We start from the raw sequence: 20,807 nt of genomic DNA on the forward strand, positions 1-20,807 counted from the left end.
AAGAAGAACAAAAAAAATCCCTCGATATCAGAAGAAGGGAAAAAATCATAAAGATCAGAGCAGAAATAAATGAAAAACAAATGAAAGGACAGCAAAGATTAACAAAACTAAAAGATGGTTCTTTGAGAAGATAAACATAATTGACAACCCTTTAGCCAGACTCATCAAGAAAACAAAAGAGAAGAAATTAAATCAGGAAAATCAGAAATGAAAAAGGAGAGGTTACAACAGCCAATGCAGAAATACAAAGGATTTTAAGAGACTATTATGAACAACTATATGGCAATAAATTGGTTAACCTGGAAGAAATGGACAGATTCTTAGAAAAGTTCAATCTTCCAAGACATAGAAATTATGCACAACCCAATTACAAGCACTGAAATTGAAGCTGTGATCAAAAATCTCCCAAAAAACAAACCCCCAAGACCAGAGGCTTCACAGTAGAATTCTATCAAACATTTAGAGAAGAGCTAATGCCTATCCTTCTAAAACTCTTTCCAAAAAAAAATGCAGAGAAAGGAACACTTCCAAACTCATTCTATGAGGCCACTGTCACCCTGATACCAAAACCAGACAAAGAAAACACAAAAAAAACAAAACTACAGGCCAATATCACTGATGAACATAGATGCAGATATCCTCAACAAAATTTTAAAATTCTGTTTGAATTCAAACAGAATTCAAAAACACATGAAACAGTTCATACACCATGATCGAGTTGGGTTTATTCTAGGGATGAAAGGATTCTTCAGTTTATGCAAATCAATGTGATATACCACATTAACAAACTGAAAGATCAAAACCATATGATAATCTCAATCAATGCAGAAAAAGCCTTTGACAAAATTCAGCACCCATTTATAATTAAAATTCTTCAAAAAATGGGCATAGAAGGAACCTACCTCAACATAGTAATGGCCATATATGATAAGCCTATAGCAAACATTATTCTCAATGGTAAAAGACTGAAAGCATTCCCCCTAAGATCAGGAACAAGACCAGGGTGTCCATTTTCACCACTATTATTCAACATAGTTCTGGAAGTCCTAGCTATAACAATCAGAGAAGGAATCCAGATTGGAAAAAAAGTAAAGCTCTCACCATTTGCAGATGACATGATACTGTACATAGAAAACCATTACTAGAGCTAATCAGTGAATTTAGAAAAGTTGCAGGATACAAAATCAATACACAGAAATCACCTGCATCTCCATATATTAATAATGAAAATTCAGAGAGAGAAATTAAGAAATCAATCCTATTCACCACTGGAACAAAAAGAAGTAAATATCTAGGAATAAACTTAACTAAGGAGACAAAAGAACTGTACACAGAAAATTATAAGACGTTGATGAAAGATGACATAAACAGATGGAGGCATGTTCCTGGGGAGGAAGAATCAATATTGTGAAAATGAGTATACTACCAACATGCAATCCCTATCAAATTACCAATGGCATTTTACACAGAACTAGAACAAAAAATCTGACAATACATATGGAAACACAAAAGACCCCAAATAGCCAAAGCAGTCTTGAGAAAGAAGAATGGAGCTGGAGGAATCAACCTTCCTGACCTCAGATTATACTACAATGCTACAGTCATCAAGACAGTATGGTACCGGCACAAAAACAGAAATATAGACCAATGGAACAAGATAGAAAGCCAAGAAATAAACCCATGCACCTATAAGTACCTTATTTTTCACAAAAGAGGCACAAATACACAATGGGGCAAAGATAGCCTCTTCAATAAATGGTACTGGGAAAACTGGACAGCTACATGTAAAAGAATGAAATTAGAACACTTCCTAACACCATACACAAAGATAAACTCAAAATGGATTAAAGACCTAAATAGAAGACCAGAAACTATAAAACTTAGAGGAAAACATAGGCAGAACATTTGATGACATAAAGCAAGATCCTCTATGACCCACTTCCTAGAATAACAGAAATAAAAACAAGTGGGACCTGATTAAACTTAAAAGCTTTTGCACAGCAAAGGAAACTCTAAGCAAGGTGAAAAGACAACCCTCAGAATGGGAGAAAATAATAGCCAATGAAACAACTGACAAAGGATTAATTTACAAAATATACAAGCAGCTCATACAACTCAATGCCAGAAAAACAAACAACCCAATCAAAAAGTGGGGAAAAGATCTAAACAGACATTTCTCCAAAGAAGACATACAGATGGCTAACAAACACATGAAAAGATGCTCAACATCACTCATTCTCAGAGAAATGCAAATCTAAGCCACAATGAGATCACCTCACACCAGTCAGAATGGCCATCATCAAAAAGTCTACAAACAATAAATGCCAGAGAGGGTGTGGAGAAAAGGGAACGCTTTGAACTGTTGGTAGGAATCTAAATGGATACAGCTATTATGAAAGACAGTATGGAGATTCCTTAAAAAACTAGGAATAAAACCACCATAATGACCCAGCAATCCCACTCCTAGGCATATACCCTGAGGAAACCAAAACTGAAAGAGACACATGTATCCCATTGTTCACTGCAGCACTATTTACAATAGCTGGAACATGGAAGCAACCCAGATGTCCATCGACAGGTGAACAGATAAAAAAGCTGTAGAACATATACACAATGGAATATTACTCAGCCATAAAAGGGAACGCATTTGAGTCAGTTCTGATGAGGTGGATGAACCTAGAACCTATTATACAGAGTGAGGTAAGGCAGAGAGATAAATAGTGTATTCTAACACATATATATGGAATCTACAAAAATGGTACTGAAGAATTTATTTACAGGGCAACAATGGAGGAAACAGACATATAGAACAGACTTACGGACATGGGGAGAGGGGAGGAGAGGGTGAGATGTATGGAAAGAGTAACATGGAAATTTACATTACCATATGTAAAATAGATAGCCAACGGGAATTTGCTGTGTGGCTCAGGAAACAGGGGCTCTGTGTCAACCTAGAGGGGTGGGATGGGGAGGGAGATGGGAGGGAGGTCCAAAAGGGAGGGGATATATGTATACCTACGGCTGATTCATGTTGAGGTTTGACAGAAAACAACAAAATTCTGTAAAACATTTACTCTTCAATTAAAAACTAAATAAATTTAAAAAAATACCCAGTTACATTCTTACAAACTGACATTGAATGAAGCTCACACTGGGCTCTCGCCACATGCAGCCTCTGCGGTGAATCTGTGTGTGTCAGAGGTGAACTCCAGGTAGGTTTTTCTCCAACTGGTTCTATCCTCTTTAGAACTAGTGGGTATTTCTCCCAGGTTTTTGATTCAATTGTTTTTAAGTCTAATAATCTCAGTGTTTTTATGAAGTTCTCATTTCATCTCAAGAAACACTGATCAGAAGCTCATCTCTGACCACAATGAGAATTCTTTAAAATCTTTAAATTATTCCAAGAATGAGTATTTAGCTTCTATGACAATTTATTGATGCTATATTACTCACATAGTCCATAAAGTGCTTCCTACTTAGGTGATTTTAATTATGTCATCTTTGTCCTTGTGAATCACCACCCTTTTCTAACTAGGCAGCAGCATCACTGTGCGTTTAAAAAAATAAATTATTTTCACACAGCTTACAAACTGTAATTTAGGAAACACTTCCATTGTGGCCAATATAATTATCTACTGAAAATATTAGACATTCAGTAGACAAATGCCTACTGAAAATTAGACATTTTCTTATAACTTCTATGAGAACTTTAACTATGCAATCACTTACTCTTTATATACTGGGTATTCATACATCATTAGGGTATTTCCTTTATGCCACACCTACCATGTATTTTGCTTTGCTCCAATGTACTGGGAAAAAAATAATTACGTAAACTAAAACACAAGGTTTTAAGAAAAAATTTTGGCTATTAATAATATATGCTCTTTCCTGAACAACTGGTCTTTCTTTTACCTCCCTTTCACTCAAAATTCTGTGAATATCACAGTGAATAACAGAATAAAAGAGCAACAATGTTAATATTTATTTTCCTATAATTATGTTTTCTTACTATAAATTTTATGAAAAGACTAAAAAGTATCTGATATTTATGTTTCATAAACGATTTTTAAGGTGAATGTTTCTCATATCATCCAGCATATATCACATACTGACATTTTTATTATTCAAAAATTCTCACTTGCATGAGTTCATCTGGAATATCACAACTATTATGCATCATTAATACACTAACACATTATTTATGATTGTGAATGATATTCTGAAATGAGAGTCACTGAAGATAAAACATTGCTCTATCATGTTTCATTATGGGAAGAAATACTTTTAATTAAAGTGACGTCATAGAAATTGGAAGAGACAGAATTCTTGATACTGTTCAATCCACCAGTAGGGAAAAATCAACAGTGTTATTTCATAGGTACAGTACATATAGAACAGTCATAGAAATATAGAACCACTGGAATGCTGAGCTGAAATAAATCTTAAAGATCCTCTTACTGTATCTGTCCTGAGTCCACAAAAAGAGTAACACAAGAAAGTCATGTGTGAAACAACAATATCATTAAACAAGAATTCTGTTTTTTTTTATGAATTTTCTTTTTTGAGGGACCACTTCATTACTATTGATAAATGATTGGTCTAAGACAATCATTGGTCTCCTTTAAACTTAACATAAATTCGAGTTTGTATGTGTGTATGTACGTGTACAAAACCATCATTCCATAGATGTGTAAGTTTCAGTGTACCTTACAACTGGTCTAAATATATGAAGGCTGTTGATACACTGCTTTTATAACCCACTATTTTACAGAGGTCTCTCATAAATTCATCCTGGGTAGTTTTCCCATTGATTCATTTGAGACTGAGATATATCATCAAATCATCTGCAACTAGAAATGTTATATGCAAACTTAACTCTATATACCTAGTAACACTGGCTTGTTCCTCCAACCCACATGTGCATAGCAGAGATACTGAAACTGAGCATGCGTGTTTAACTTATATCCACCTCAAACCACTAGCGTCTCCCCTGTAAATACAAGGTGCTGAGTTTTGAACTGAAGTGTGTGAGAATATGTGAGTGTGTGCATGTGTTTGCAAAATAAATGTTCAGGAGATATCCATTAATTCCTATTTTATTATTTTTTGAAAAATAGATTGTAAGTTTTATAAAGTGGTTTTTCCCTATTTTCAGAGATGTCAAAAGGATTTTTCTCCTGAGCTCTACAAATATGAAGAATCACACTAATTGAGTTTTTGGTATTGAGCCATTCTTGAATGCCTGGAATAAACCCCACTTGGTTATGATGTATGTCTTAAGGCAACACTGTTTTCTGTCAAAACATTTTACTTTGGATTTCTGTGTCAATATTCATATTTAAAATTATTCTACAATTTTCCAAAATAATTTTTTAAGATTTTCAAATCCATGTTATACTTACTTAACAAAATAAATTTGAAGATTTCCCACTTTCCCTATCTCTGGAATAATTTAAGCTGCATAGTTAAAATTAGGGTTTATCTAATCCTGGTGCATTTTTTATCAGGAAATTCTTTTATTTATGACAGTCTGTTTAGGCTTTCTGTAGTGTATTTAATTTTTCTACAGAACGATTCATTTCATGAAGATTTCCAAATCTAGTTGCATATAATTGAGCAAATGGTCCTTTAGGATTTAATTTACTAAATTTATACTAAATTTTGACTGTCCCCCCTTTCATATCCTTATGTAACCTCTAATGTTTTAATATTTGTACTTTCTCTGTTGATTTTTTTCAAGAAATCAATTTTATTTTTTTTTTTTTTTTAAATTTTTTTATTAGTTGGAGGCTAATTACTTCACAACATTTCAGTGGGTTTTGTCATACATTGATATGAATCAGCCATAGATTTACACTTATTCCCCATCCCGATCCCCCCTCCCACCTCCCTCTTCACCCGACTCCTCTGGGTCTTCCCAGTGCACCAGGCCCGAGCACTTGTCTCATGCATCCCACCTGGGCTGGTGATCTGTTTCACCATAGATAGTATACATGCTGTTCTTTTGAAACATCCACCCTCACATTCTCCCACAGAGTTCAAAAGTCTGTTCTGTATTTCTGTGTCTCTTTTTCTGTTTTGCATATAGGGTTATCATTACCATCTTTCTAAATTCCATATATATGTGTTAGTATGCTGTAATGTTCTTTATCTTCCTGGCTTACTTCACTCTGTATAATGGGCTCCAGTTTCATCCATCTCATTAGGATTGATTCAAATGAATTCTTTTTGACAGCTGAGTAATATTCCATGGTGTATATGTACCACAGCTTCCTTATCCATTCATCTGCTGATGGGCATCTAGGTTGCTTCCATGTCCTGGCTATTATAAACAGTGCTGCAATGAACATTGGGGTGCACGTGTCTCTTTCAGATCTGGTTTCCTCAGTGTGTATGCCCAAAAGTGGGATTGCTGGGTCATATGGCAGTTCTATTTTAAATTAATTCATTTTTATCTTTATTAATCCTATCCTGTTTCTTTTTCTTGTTTACTTTGTTCTTCTAGTTTTCATCTGCTTGCTTAATTCATTTTATTTTCTTTTTAATTTTTATTAATACATTCATTTGATGCTAAAAGTTTTCTCCTGGTAACCTTCTTAGATATGCCCACATATTCTAAAATATCATGTATTCATTTTTACAATATTCAAGAAATTCTTCCATTTTAGTTTATTTTTCCTTTGACCTAACATTTATTTAATAGTGTGCTTTGCAATTTTCAAGTAGAAGGAACATAAAAGTCCCTTTGGGAGCTTTTTTTTTTATTTTTAGTTTGTTTTTAGAAGTCCTGTTTGTTTTATTGCTGTTCTCTGGAATTGACTGAGCTTTTCTTTGTGGGCTAAAATGTGGTCAATATTCTTTAATGTTGTATCATGTTTTGACATAAAAGTGTCATGTTGGTCTCATAAATGAGTTAGGAAATATTCCTTCTGCATCAATCAACTGAATTTTAATTCTTTATAATCTTCTTCAGTTGATCACCAACTTAGTGAACTTGAGTTTGAGTAAACTCCAGGAGCTGGTGATGGACAGGGAGGCCTGGTGTGCTGCGATTCATGGGGTTGCAAAGAGTCGGACACGACTGAGCAACTCAACTGAACTGAACTGAACTTCCTTAAATGTTTGATAGAATTCACCAGTGAATAATCCACTGGGCCCAATGTTTTCTGTCTGGAACGCTACTGAATGAATGCATATAAATATATTTGGATACAGTATAGGTATTATTATTTTCAAAGATCAGCTAGGGAAATTAAGAACAAGAAAAATAAAACTTTTTATTTTCACTTATTCATTCTCTGATGCTCTTCCTTTCTTGCTAAAAATCTGAGTTGCTGACCTATATGTTTTCCTTATTACTGAAGAACTTCTTTTAACACTTCTTGCAAAACAGGCCGACTGGCAAAAAAACTCCCTGAATTTTTGTTGTCTGAGAAACTCTTTATCTAATCTTCACTTTTGAGGGGTAGTTTTGCAGGATACTGAATTTTAGGTTGGTAGACTTTTGTTGTTGTTGTTGTTTTCCCTCAACACTAAATATTTCACTACTGTCTCTTCTTGTTTCCAATAGTGTTTTGAGAAGTTGAATATAATACTTATCTTTGCTCTTCTATAGGGACATTTTTGCCTCTGGCATCTCTCTGGACTTTTTAATTTTCTGTACGCTGAAAATGATATGCCTACATGTAGGGGTTTTTCATTTATTCTGCTTATTATTCTCTGAATTTCCTGTATCTGTGGCTGTCTGACATTAATTTGCCAAAATCATCAGTCTTTATTATTTCATATATTTCTTCTATTCCTTTCTTCATGATCCTAGAGAACTTCTGTAGTTGTCCTATAGTTCTTAGATACTCTATTCTGTTTGGTTTTCCTTTCAGTAATTTTTCCTTTTGTTACCAGTCTTGCAGGCTTCTTTTGAAGTACTCTCAAGCTCAGAAATTGTTTGCTCAGCAAATTCCCACTTATTTATAAGCCTGTCAAAGGCATTCTTGATTTTGGTTCCAATGTCTTGGATCTCCAACACTTCTTTTCCATCGTTTCCTAGAATTTCCACCTCTCTGCTTACATTGCCCATCGGTCCTTGCAGGCTATCTACCTTATCCATTGGAACCTTTAGCACAGTAATCATGTTTCTTATAAATTCCTGGTTTAACAGTTGTAAGTCTGATGGATAGATATTATTCTGTTCCTTATCCTCTCTCTGACACAGAAAATTACACTGATATACATAAAGGAAAATTGTAAATGATTATATAAATAAGTGTAATTAGATTGCTCCACTTATATAGTATACATAAATTATACATGATTATTTATAAATTATACATGATTATATACAAATTATGTATGATTATATATTTATATTCATATATGTAACTATATATGTGTGTGTATGTATAGTTACAAAGCAAAGAGACAAATAAGGAGCAGAATTAAGTCTACAGGCAACAAATAAACAGATAAAGATTGAAACGACCTTTCTTGTATCCTTAGGAAAGGAGGGTGGGACAGCATAGCTTTTGTAACTTCATGGTCCTGTAGCAACTTGTTGTGCTGTTTTCACCCATTGGTCAAAGGAAGGACTTTTTGACATGAGATCTCTTGGTTGTCTCCCTGCCCTACTTTCACTTGGCCCTTCTCTATCCTTTGCCCCATCAACCTTGCTCCATCTGAACTGGATTCCCAACAACTGTCCCTCAGAGGAAGACTTGGTCAACAGAAGAGCCTTACTGGTTATTTTCACAAGTCTACAGGCCAAGATTGCTGTAGAAACATCCATCCTTATCATACTTCCTTCGTTTCTTTCTAGTGTTAGCTGCCAATTTCACATAGCCCCCCATGATTTCTAGTTAATACTTGTTACCAGTTTCCAAAGATGGCAGAAATCATGCTGTCTTCCCTGTACTTCCTCCTCTTCACTTACTGACACCAGATTTGGGATACCTTGTCACCTAGGTTTTCTTAGGTATTATATTGTCTGTGGGTTTCACGTTTTGCCATCAGCATAGGTCTGTTTTTAATGTAGAGATTCAAAGAGAGTAACAACTATGCTTCTCTAATAACTTCTAATTTCTCCATAAACTTTTAATAATAACAAGCTGGGTATCTCTGAAAATCACTAAAATACAGAAACAAAAATGTCTTTCATATAAAAAGAGTGCACAGTAAGTATCCATAATTATGAATTACAAATAACCAATTAAACACATCAGACATATGCTTACATTTTCTGCAAGAAAATCTATGCTGGGATTATGAAACATTGTCTTTCAGGCAAAGATTAGCCTAAATAAGTATCCTAGGAGACTGAAACAGGCTTTTGAAAAAGTAAGTCTTGCATTTGATTAGAAGATTCTGTAGCTTAAGATATTTCTGGGATCATTTCCAGGAACACATACATAATTTACAGTGACTGACCACTCAATGCTAACAATAATTCTGTTCTCCCAACCTTTATAATAAATGCAGGAGAACCAATTTGAGGGGTAAAAAAAAGCAATCTCTCATTTTCTACCAATGAATGTCAAATTCAAGTGCATCTGCATGAAACATATCACTATCTAAGTTTGATAGTTTAAACATGAAATCTACAGCTTTGACTCTTTGTTATTATATAAAATTAGAAGTTTATTTTATAAAAGTATGTCCTAAGACTAGTGGTTCCCTTTCAAATTTAATAATCTATTAAATGTTATAAATCACTTACTTCTGCTTCTAAGAAATAAAAACATAAATGATCTATACCCAGGGTCCTCAGACAACTCAGAGCTGCTACATGTAGCTGGGAGTATACATAATTACAAATTCAGGGAGAGAAGGTGCTGCGGATATTACACAGAATTAAGCCCAATTGACAAGTTAAGAGCAACATAAACAAATCATTTGAGAAAAACAGTCCATAAGAGGGACTGTTGCAGATAGACTTTAAAGGACAAAGCAGTATTTCACCAGCAGGAAAAGTAAACGAAGGACATACAATTCAGTGAGAACAAAGTAAAATGGAAATATGAAAAAAGCAAAATAATACTGACACAGTAGGGAACTGTCAAGTAATCTGAGTAGGGGAGAGAAAAGAGTATTTATGCTGTAAGAACTATAAAAAAAATTTCAGATCGGTTTACTGGACTTCAATTGCTATTTTAGTCTACACTTGATAAACAATTTCAGTACCTCATCCTAAACACAGATTTTCAGATAAACCAAAAAGGAATAAGGGAGTACAACAAGAACAAAAAATTGGCTGAAATGGTCAGTGCCCTATGTCATCAGTCACAACTAACAGCCAAGTAGCCCTTGACGTACATAACTGTGCAAGTTTTTGCTGAAGCATCAATGATTACAGTATCATATTTGTTTCAGGTACACTAACAGAGTATATTAAATAGAATGTTCTGCCTATGTTCACTGCTAGGATTTGATGGCTTCAGGTCTAACCTTTAGGTCTTTCATCCATTTTGAATTTATTTTGTATATGGTATATGGAAACATTCTAATTTCATTCTTTTACAAGTAACTGTCCAGTAGTCCCAGCACCACTTATCGAAGAGACTGTTTTTAATCCATTGTATATTCTTGTCTCATTTGTCATAGACTACTTGACAGTAGGTGCCTGGGTTTATTTCTGGGCTCTTTATTCTGTCCCATAGATCTATGTGTTTCTTTTTATGCCAGTACCATGTTGTTTTGATTACTGCAGCTTTGTAGTATAGTCTGAAGTCAGGAGCATAATACTGTCAGCTTTATTCTTCTTTTCTCAAAAACTGCTTTGGCAATTCAGGGTTTTTTGTGTTTCCATATACATTTTAGGATTATTTGTTCTAGCTCTGTGATAAATGTCATGGGTACGTGACAGGGATTCAGCTCAGTAACTCAGTAGTGTCTGACTCTTTGTGACCCCAAGGACTGCAGCATACCAGGCCCCCCTGTCCATTGCCAACACCCGGAGTTTAGCCAAACTCATACCCATTGAGTCGGTGATACCATCCAACCATCTCATCCTCTGTCATCCCCTTCTCCTCTGCCATCAATCTTTCCCAGCATCAGGGTCTTTTCAAATGAGTCAGCTCTTCACATCAGGTGGCCAAAGTATTGGAGTTTCAGTTTCAGCATCAGTCCTTCCAATGAATATTTAGGACTGATTTCCTTTAGGATGGACTGGTTGGGTCTCCTTGATGTCCAAGAGACTCTCAAGAGTCTTCTCCAACACCACAGTTCAAAAGCATCAACTCTTTGGCACTCATCTTTCTTTAGAGTCCAACTCTCATATCCATACATGACTACTGGAAAAACCATAGCTTTGACTAGATGGACCTTTGTGGGCAAAGTAATGTCTGTGCTTTTTAATATGCTGTCTAGGTTGGTCACAACTTTTCTTCCAAGGAGCAAGCATCTTTTAATTTCATGGCTGCAGCTACCATCTGCAGTGATTTTGGAGCCCAAGAAAATAAAGTCTGTCACTGTTTCCATTATTTCCCTATCTATTCTCCATGAAGTGATGGAACCAGATGCCAGGTAGATTGCTTTAGGTAGTAGAGACATTTACTGATATTATTTCTTCCAATATATGAATGAAATATATTTCCATTTCTTTGTATCATCTTCAATTTCCTTCAACAGAGTTTTATAGTTTTCATGGCAAAGGTCTTTCACCTCCTTAGTTTATTCCTGGGTATTTTACTCTTTTTGATGCAGTTTTAGACAGGATTGTTCCTGTGTTTTCTGATTCTGACATTTCATCATTAGCAAATAGTAAGCAGGGCTGGTGTGCTCACTGGGCTCAGGCCGTGGCATGCAATAGGGAATGTGAGGGAAAGTCGCAGCCTTCTCCTCAGTTTTCAGTCTGCCCTCTCCACCCTGCTTTAGGAGCAAGCTGGTGCATGCCCACAACTCACAAGCAAAGTCCAGGCTTCCCACAGGCCTTCTGTGAGGCCCACCAGCTCTCCAACCAGCAAAGAAGCTCAATTTCCCTGTGCCAGACCCCTGGGCTGGGACACCCAACATGTGGCTGGAGCTGCTCACTCCCCAGGACAAATCTCTACCTGTAAAATCTCTCTTTTCCTCTGAGTCCCCTTCCAAAGGCACAGGGCCCAACCCGATCACTTCTCTTCCCTTCTTACAAGATTCCATGTGGCTCTTTCTTACATCTTTGGTTGTACAGGACTCTCTGAGACAGTTTCTAGTTAGTTTTCAATGAGAAATGTTCCACATGTAATTGTATTTTTGATGTGCTTATCGGGAGAGGTGAGCTCCACCTCCTACTCCATCTTGACTGATCTCAGTATTAACTGGATGCCTAGCCTATTTCAGTGCCTTGCCTACTCCATGACACACCTGCTGGAGAAATCAGGAGAATTCATTTTTAGTACTGGAAATCAGCTCTTACATTAAAGACCAAGGCAACCACAGCCAGTACAGTGAAAAATCAAAACCTAGCTAACTGGCCTGCCTGGTTCTAGCCACTACAAAAAATACCAGAAACCACAGGGAAAGTACTAAATATTAAATTCCTGATATGTTTTTTAAAAAGAATATTTTTCACAACTGATATCTAGCACAGTAATTTTCACAGAGAGAATGCTCAATAAACATTTGTCAAATTAAAAATAAATCAAGGCACAGCTATAAAATGCATAATGTTATGTCACCCATTATTGTAATATTAGTAACGTGACTTGGCCCTAAATTATTTTAATAAATCATATACAGACATTGTTCCATTGTTCACAGAATAATCAAAGGGGTACTGTGTCATTAAGAATTGGGGATTCAAATCAAAAGACTGAGGTGTTAAGTGTGAAAATTTGCCATTGTCAATGCTGTGGCACCAAGTCACAGGAAGCCTCTGGTCTCATACTTGTCCTCTCTCAGCCATCCACACCCTCAAGTGTACAGTGAACAGAACAACAATAACTATGCATAACACACCCTTATTGTGACCATCGAATGCGATCATGCATGTCAAATGACTCTGTAAACTAAAAAGGGCTACCCAAAAGATTAATAAACTGACTTTTCTGGTTGACTGTCTACCTGCAGAGATATCTGCCTTTCCTCTCTTTCCTTTATTCTACACACTCTGATCTATCAGCACACCCTCTATATCCCCCAAGCATATTCCCAACCCCTCACACTAAGTTTCCTCACCATCATTGCTTCTCATCAGCAGACCCAGAAGTTGCCCTGCAAACTTCTGCAGGCACCTTCCACTGCTCTCCACGCTTTTAATCTTAATCTTTCCACATTCTCTAATCCAGTGGTCCCCAACCTTTTTGGCACCTGGAAGGGTCTGACAATTTTTCCACCAACGAAGAAGGGGCAGGGATGGTTCAGGTGGTAATGCAGGCAACGGGGAGGGGTAGATGAAGCTTAGCTAGCTCACGCACCACTCACCTCTTGCAGAGAGGCCCAGTTTCCTAAGAGGCCACACTGGTCTGCAGACCAGGTGTTGGTGACCCCTGCTCGAATCCACAAAAAAGTCAAATCAATCTTTGAAATATTACATAGAATTGCATTGCTCACCTGATCCAATAGTCTCCTTTCTTACTAGGAAAAAATAACAACTATGGGGTTGGACAGTAAGTTTGTCTGGGTTTTCCCATAAGATGTAACATAAAAATCCAAACCTTTTGATCAATCCAATACTAACCAAGGGCTGGAAGGCCCTTCACCTCCCCTCACTAGTGGTCCCATTCATGATATCAGAGCTACAGTGCCTACTGGTCCTTCCTTCAAGAGACCGTAGGCACATTCCTAATGAGGGGCCCTTGCACTGCCTGGTGCCTCTTTCCAGAATGGTCAGGAACTACTGCTCCTCCCTTTCTCACTTCATTCAGCTCAAACGTCACCGTCTCAGAATGGCCTTCCTTACCTTCTCAGATGAGTCCTTACCTCATCACTCTCCACCCTGTCACTCTGCTTTTCTTCAGAGCCCTTATTGGTTCTGAAATTATTAACATGTTTACTTATCCCCTGGGATATAAACAGCATGAGAGCAAAAAGACTCTGTCTGTTCCTGTTAACAATTGCATCTGAGTTATTTACATGGTTTAGGGGCTCAATTGAAATGCACTTAATGGATAGTGAAAAGACTGCTCAATTTCCTTTAGTTCATGTGTTCCACAGAAAACAGAAGAGTGCCCATAAATAACTTCAATGCCACTAGTAAAACCTGAATGTTTGAATGGCCTGAAAAGGCTTTATCTCACCTTGGAATTCGAAGTGGACTCCAAGAAGCAAAGTCTGTTGCCAAATCCTTCTGCTGCCAAACATAGTTTCTGTTGTTCTTTGTGGATGGTTGCGGTACACTGTAGAACCACTTCATCATCCTGCAAAAGGGATAAAAAGAGAAAAAAAGTGAAATTTGGCATGACTCAGTCTAAATCAGATCTAGAAGATTATTATTTTAGTGCATTTTAAAAATCAGAGAAAAATGAATCTAAGAAATGTCCTTCCAAAAGCCACACAATCAATTCCTAGAGCATTTTTATTTACCAAAAAAAGATAACTGGGTAGCGGGAGTCAGAAGAAGTTACTACCATTGACAACAATTAACAGCTTTTTGCAATTGACAGAGGCAACCTGAATAGAAAATGGTAAAAGACAGGATTTCTATGTTAGAGTTCTTACACACTACTTTAAATCATCAAAATTATCAAGAAATGGTCTGACATACTCCTGGAACATCAAGTATCATCAAGAATGGAACAGAGTCTACTAGCAGGTGCACAATCACATTGTTCTAAAACTGACTCAGGAAAACAGGTCAATAACAGAGCTTCTGGGTTCAAATCAACCCAAAAAATCATCTTAGTTCAACCATGCACTGGCAACTTGATCATCTGTGAAATAATCCTGGATTGCTTAAAAATTTACAGAGAGGTGATTTTTTAGTTCAATCCTCTGAGCTCCCACACTTGGTTTCCAATCAATTAAGTCCACAGAATTACAGGAAAAACTGTACAAGGGAAGAAAGACCCACAGGATGACTTGGCACAGGCAATATGAACACAGCAAGAAGCATGGGCTTCAGAATTCGCAGTAGCTGAGTTCCCATTCCAGTTCTGCCATCGACAAAGTGAGGAGAGAAATGAGATGAACTCATACAGTGACTGACATACAAAAGGCCCTACAGCAGCAAGAAATGGGAGATACCATGATCATTTTTTAACAAAATATCTCAGTTTAACAGGCTCTAAGTGACAAATACCTAAGTCTAACCATTTGTATTTTGATATTTCAATCTCAAAGAAACAGTATACCTAACAGAGAAGTAAACAAACACACATACTTATCAACCCTTTTAATTAGAATGAAGGTGAAAAGGGAATATGAGTACACGCTAGAAGACCCTCACCATGGTAGAATGGCAGAGAAGAGGTAATGTGACAAATATTCAAACGCAGAAAACAAGCCCTTTTGGTTAACCTGAAAACAATACTATATCAATTGGAAAAGTACAGCTCTAATTTAAAAACCTTTATAAATGCCATGTACTTGCTTTATTTCCTGTGTGGTAGCAGCAGTACCTAATAGCTGGCTCATAGCATGGGTCAAAGCCAGGTCCAATCTCTTAATAATTACTTTCCAACTATCCCCCCAGTGCTCATTAATTTCCAGTGAGCATTCAATGGTTGCATTTCAAAAGTCAATTGCTTAAAAAAAAAAAAAAAAGCCTTATTTTCATACAATGAGTACATCTAAAGATTACTTCACATTCAGCATGGCTATAATAAAAAATAATGAAGTGTCTTTGTTGCTTATATAATCTGCAAGATCAAAGATACATTGTGCTTGCCAAATAGGTGGTGTTAATAACAAAGTGCTGAATTGTGCTGGTGTGTTCAATGCCTTCCCAAATCCTCAATGTCTTTGCTATCTTGTCTCACTGCCTCTGTGGAGCAAACTCCAGCATGGAAACTACACTCTTGGTTAAGACAGACTTCTTTGGATACTAGAGGTGATCTAAATACGAGTTAGGGGTCTTCCGTGGTGACCCAGTGGTTAAGTGTCCACCTTCCAATGCAGGGGATACAGGTTTGATCCCTGGTGGGAGAACTAAGACCCCACATGTCACAGGCAACTAAGCCTATGTGCTACAATTAGAGAAGCCCGTGCACTAACAAGAAAAGCCTGTGTGCCTCAACAAAGAGTCCATGCAGTCAGAAATCTTCAATAAATACCACTTAGTAAGTAATTACGGCAGTGGACTAATTAAAGACATTTTAGGAATGAGAATAAGAAAATACAGCAAGGTACAGGACAGGTAAGAATAAACGGTGCTACCCAGTAAGCTCTGAAAGAAGAGAAGGCACGTCACATTTACCAAAAATATAGCGAATACCAGTCCTGGCATTAATTTATTTAATCCTCCCAATATTCCAGCAAGATACTGATCATTCATACAAACAGTTGAGGAAAATGAGGTTCAAAGTAACTTGTCACTCACAAAGGGCTGATCATACTTATTTCCAAGAATTGGTCATGAAACCTGAAAAGTCCTAGGCCCCACACTGGTTCTAAAGGCTCAAGTGACTTTTATTACTTCTGTTATCTAGAGATGTACTTTTCTATCTTTAACATGCATCCTCTCACTCATGGGTCTTGGGTAGATTCTGCGTTTCTAACAAGTGCTTGAGGATGAGGGAGATTCAGAATGAGTCCCAGAAAGGACTGTGATCCCAGAAAATAGGTGAGAAGTCTTTTATAAGAGTTTGTAGGCAATCAGTAACAGTTGAATGTTAAAATACGTCATGGACTTTGGACAGAACTAGAAATGAGAGATGCTCATTAGTATGTGGTACAAACCAACTTGTATAAGGGAAAGGAGCAAAGTACTGAACTACTCTATCAAACCAATAAAACTGTGCAGTTTCCTTCCAATTTAGTACCTCGACATTGTGTGATGTAGTGCCTAGTCATGAAGTAACACTGAATTTACGGAGCTCCAGCACACCACCAACAAAATAGTCTATGACTACAACTTTCAACCATGATCCAAAAGCTTGACACACACATAAGATTTTCTCCAGTTTATCTGGGAGCTGATTCTACTTTAATTCCTGTAAGCAAAGCGTTCCTCTTTGACAAAAAGTAAAATATACTGAGCAGTGATGGACCAAACACCAATTCACAAACACCTGCAAATTCCCTTTAATTAACCCATCAATCATCTCATTGCACTGTTTTTCTCCAGAAGCACTGAGGTTTGGTAGCCTACTGACTATGTATTTGAAAAGTTTTGCCAAGTAGTTTATTTTTAATTATTATAACCAATGTACAATAAATCTGGCTACAGTTGACACACACGTATGTGTATACGATATTGGTACACACACTCACACACGAAATCTATCCAAAAAGAAAGATTAAACAGTGCCTGATACTGATTGGATCCAGAGAGTTAACACTGCTCAGGCAAGAGAACAATAAGGATACATTAAAATATCACTTTGAGGGTCATAAAGCATCTTCTCAATCAGTCTCTGCTACCCAGGCCTTGAGGTCCAGACTGCTAACTTAACTATCATTTCCTGTGTTCATGTTTTGGTTGCACGTGCGATTGGTGTGCCTCAACCTATAAAAACTAAAATCACCCTTCAATACTCATCACCTTTTGGTATACTTTGTTTTTTGAGTTCCAAGTACCTAGGGCAACAGATTTTCATTCAACTCACAAGAAATCACATTGCAGGAAAAAATTCTACAAAAATGAATTGTCCTTCTGTTTTGCTATTTCACTTTTTTAAATTTCAAAGTAGCCTGAGAAGGTACTAATATCTTGCTGTTTCCAGAAATACTTGAACCTACACCAACGCCAAGACAAACATGAAGAAACAAAATTACTAATCTTGTTTTATAAGATTCTGAATAATAAATTGTGAATAAAGAAATCTTTTAGAAGAAACTTCATGAACAATTAGATAAATGGCAGGGCTTAAGTAAGAGAGACATCCAGCATATTGTCACCAAGTCCTATGACATCTGCATCACCAGTATCTTTCAATTCCATTCCTCTCTCACCACCCTAGCTACAATCAACTCTTACTTAGACATCTTCAAAATCTTCAGAATAGCTTTCCACACTGCAAACTCCCTTACAACAGTGCTTCACCTTAAAGTCTCACCATGAGCCCAACCACACTGTCTCCTGGCTTACAACCTTTGACTGGCTTCTCACTGGTCTAAGGAAAAAGACCAAAACCAACCGCTAGCCTAAAAGGCTTTGCACTGCATGGTCTATGCAAGCCCAACATTTCTTCCTACCAACCTTCCTTCATTCCTGTGCTCCTACATGACTCTTGTCATTAAACCCATTCTCCACCCTCTAGCTAAGACCTTTCAAATATCAATTCAAACATCTCTTCCAGAGGGTAGCCTTCCCTGACCCACCAGGCTATGGTAATTACCTTGTTTTGTGTTCCTATGGCACTATTTTCCTTCCTTCCATTTCTTTGATTGTTACTATGCATTCATGTATTTAATTATGAGAGTATACAGTGTCTAACACTGTGCCTAACAAATATACACCATAAATGATTATTTATCATAATCCACTTTATGATTACTCAGAAACATGCACTGCCATGCTGACAACTGGAGTTGCTTTCTAAAATTGCCAAGAGACTATTTAATTTCCCAAATTAAGGTGAGCATTATACAATCCCATTAAATGATTTCACAGCTAAATGTGCCAGGAAATAGGGCATTATTGGGAAAAATCACTGATCCTATCATATTCATGAGAAATTTTAATGTATCACAAGTATACATTGGATCACTGAAAAAAAGCAATCGAGTTCTTCATTTTCCCCCTATTTCCACATAAACACCATAAAAATTAGACCACAACTCTTTCCATATACAATCTAAGCTATCCAAGCATATTATACTCTTGAAAAGTCAAAAAATGCTCTTAATAACTCTGGTCATTAAAAAGTCCCTCATCACACCAAATACTTCCCCTTAGGCTCTGATTAGGCTTATCTTTCAAAATGTTTATCCAGGTTTAAACTTTCATAACTGATCCTCTCCTTTAGTTACATCCTGATAATTTTGCCACAGTTGGCAATAACTCAAAAAGTTCACCATCAGTATTGTATCCAATGCTATCTGTCAAGCAGGTCAGATTAAACTCCACAAAAACCAGGTATCCAAGGAAAATAAACAGCTTAGTTAAAACCTGAGGGAATCATAACACCATTCAATTTAGACCACTGCACACAATAAATACTTCATAAATATATGTTGGATTTAATTCCTTTTGTTAAATGCTACTGTATTTTTCCTGTGATTTTTCATACAGCTCTTAAGTATAGAGATCAATTATTTACAGGGGGGAAGCCAGCACCACAATACTGCATTCCAGGCAATTTTATGATGAGTAAATAAGACATGATTTCTATAACAAATGCTGCCAAGTCTGCTGGAATGGTACAAGATGGAAAATAATTATCAAATAACACCACCAACAGCTTCTTTCAAACATTCATAACTGAAATATTTTCTGAGGACATAATGTACGCTAGGAAATGTTCTAAGCCCTTGAGAAAATTTAGTAAATAAATCAAAGAACTCTGAACTTATTAGGCTTACCTCCTGGCAGGGAAGACAGACAATAAACAAACAATAAGTTCACAAATTATGTTAAAGGTGAAAAGTCTGTGGGGAAAAAATGGAACAGGATAAGGGGATTGTAGTGATGCTGCAGTGGGGGTGATTAAAATTATGAATAAAGTTATCAGGCTTCACTTGGGCAAAGATTTGAAGCAGGGAAGAGGAATCAGTCACATGAGTACCTGCAGAAGGGGCATTCCAGGCAGAAGGAAGGCCTGTGAAAGCCTCTCGGGCAGAAGAGTACCTGGCACATCCAAGAAACAGGGGTGACATCACTGCAGATGGAATGGAGTAAGCCAGTGGGAGGATGGCGGGAGATGAGGGTCCAGGTCAGTACAGAACCTGAGCCCGGTGTAAAGCCTCTGGCTTTTTCTCAGGGACTTGGGAGCCTGTGCCACGTACTAAATGCAACCTACAGGGAGGCGAGGAAGACGCAGGGTGACCTCACAGGACCACTGCAACCATTCAGCGGACGTGAGGGTGACTCAGACCGCAGTGGGAACAGTGGAGGCAGAGACAAATGATCAAATCCTGGGTATGCTTTGCACTGATCAAGGGCCTATTATGTTCCAGAAGCTGTGATAAATAGTCACAAGTTTACTTCATGTGTTCCATCAACATGTCTACCTTTTCTAGCTTACTGCCATATAAAATGTTAACTGTATTATTTTTCTTTCTTACAGCAAATATGTAGCTAGCAGAACAAATGAGCTAAGAGAATCCAAAGAAAACCAGCCCGTATCTGTGGTCTCACACTGAGTCTACATTTTTTCATTTTAAAAATGCAGGTAGTCCTCAGTTCGCACACTAGCACAGGACTCTAAAAATGACCATGCAAAGCAATCTCTGGGAGAATTACTTACGAATTGTTCTTTGATCTTTACAACTCTCCCTAGTATCAGTTATGAAAGTACAGAAAATAAAATAGCAAAACTAATATTGGTTTAGCATGCTGTAATTTACTACATTAGAAATATGGAGAATGGAAAGTGTTTTATTTCTTCAGAAAACACTTATCAAGAGTCGTCTGAACAGCGCTTGCCTTACCCTTACCTTCAAATGTCACGGCCAGTGGTTATAATCCCACATTTGTCAGCATTTTCAATGTTATAAAATATCACAGAGTTCTTTAATATGAACATCTTGTCACTGTCACTTCCTCTGGGACATCTTCATCCTTTCTGTCACAT

At 37.0% G+C, this 20,807-nt stretch overlaps 1 protein-coding gene across 1 annotated transcript in view; it reads right to left on the reverse strand.

Moving 5' to 3' along the window:
* RYR2 (ryanodine receptor 2) overlaps window positions 1-15,058 on the reverse strand; it is a 595,071-nt gene extending 580,013 nt beyond the window's left edge. Inside the window, exons 1-2 of the mRNA XM_043477303.1 lie at window positions 14,984-15,058; window positions 14,211-14,330 (exon numbers count right to left, since the gene is read on the reverse strand). Coding sequence (XP_043333238.1) covers window positions 14,211-14,330; window positions 14,984-15,058 — 195 coding nt within the window. The remainder of the gene's footprint in view (window positions 1-14,210; window positions 14,331-14,983) is intronic.
* Between the last annotated feature and the right edge of the window lie 5,749 nt (window positions 15,059-20,807).

The sequence above is a fragment of the Cervus canadensis genome, chromosome 8, assembly GCF_019320065.1.
Source record: "Cervus canadensis isolate Bull #8, Minnesota chromosome 8, ASM1932006v1, whole genome shotgun sequence".
Taxonomy (NCBI): Eukaryota; Metazoa; Chordata; class Mammalia; order Artiodactyla; family Cervidae; genus Cervus; species Cervus canadensis.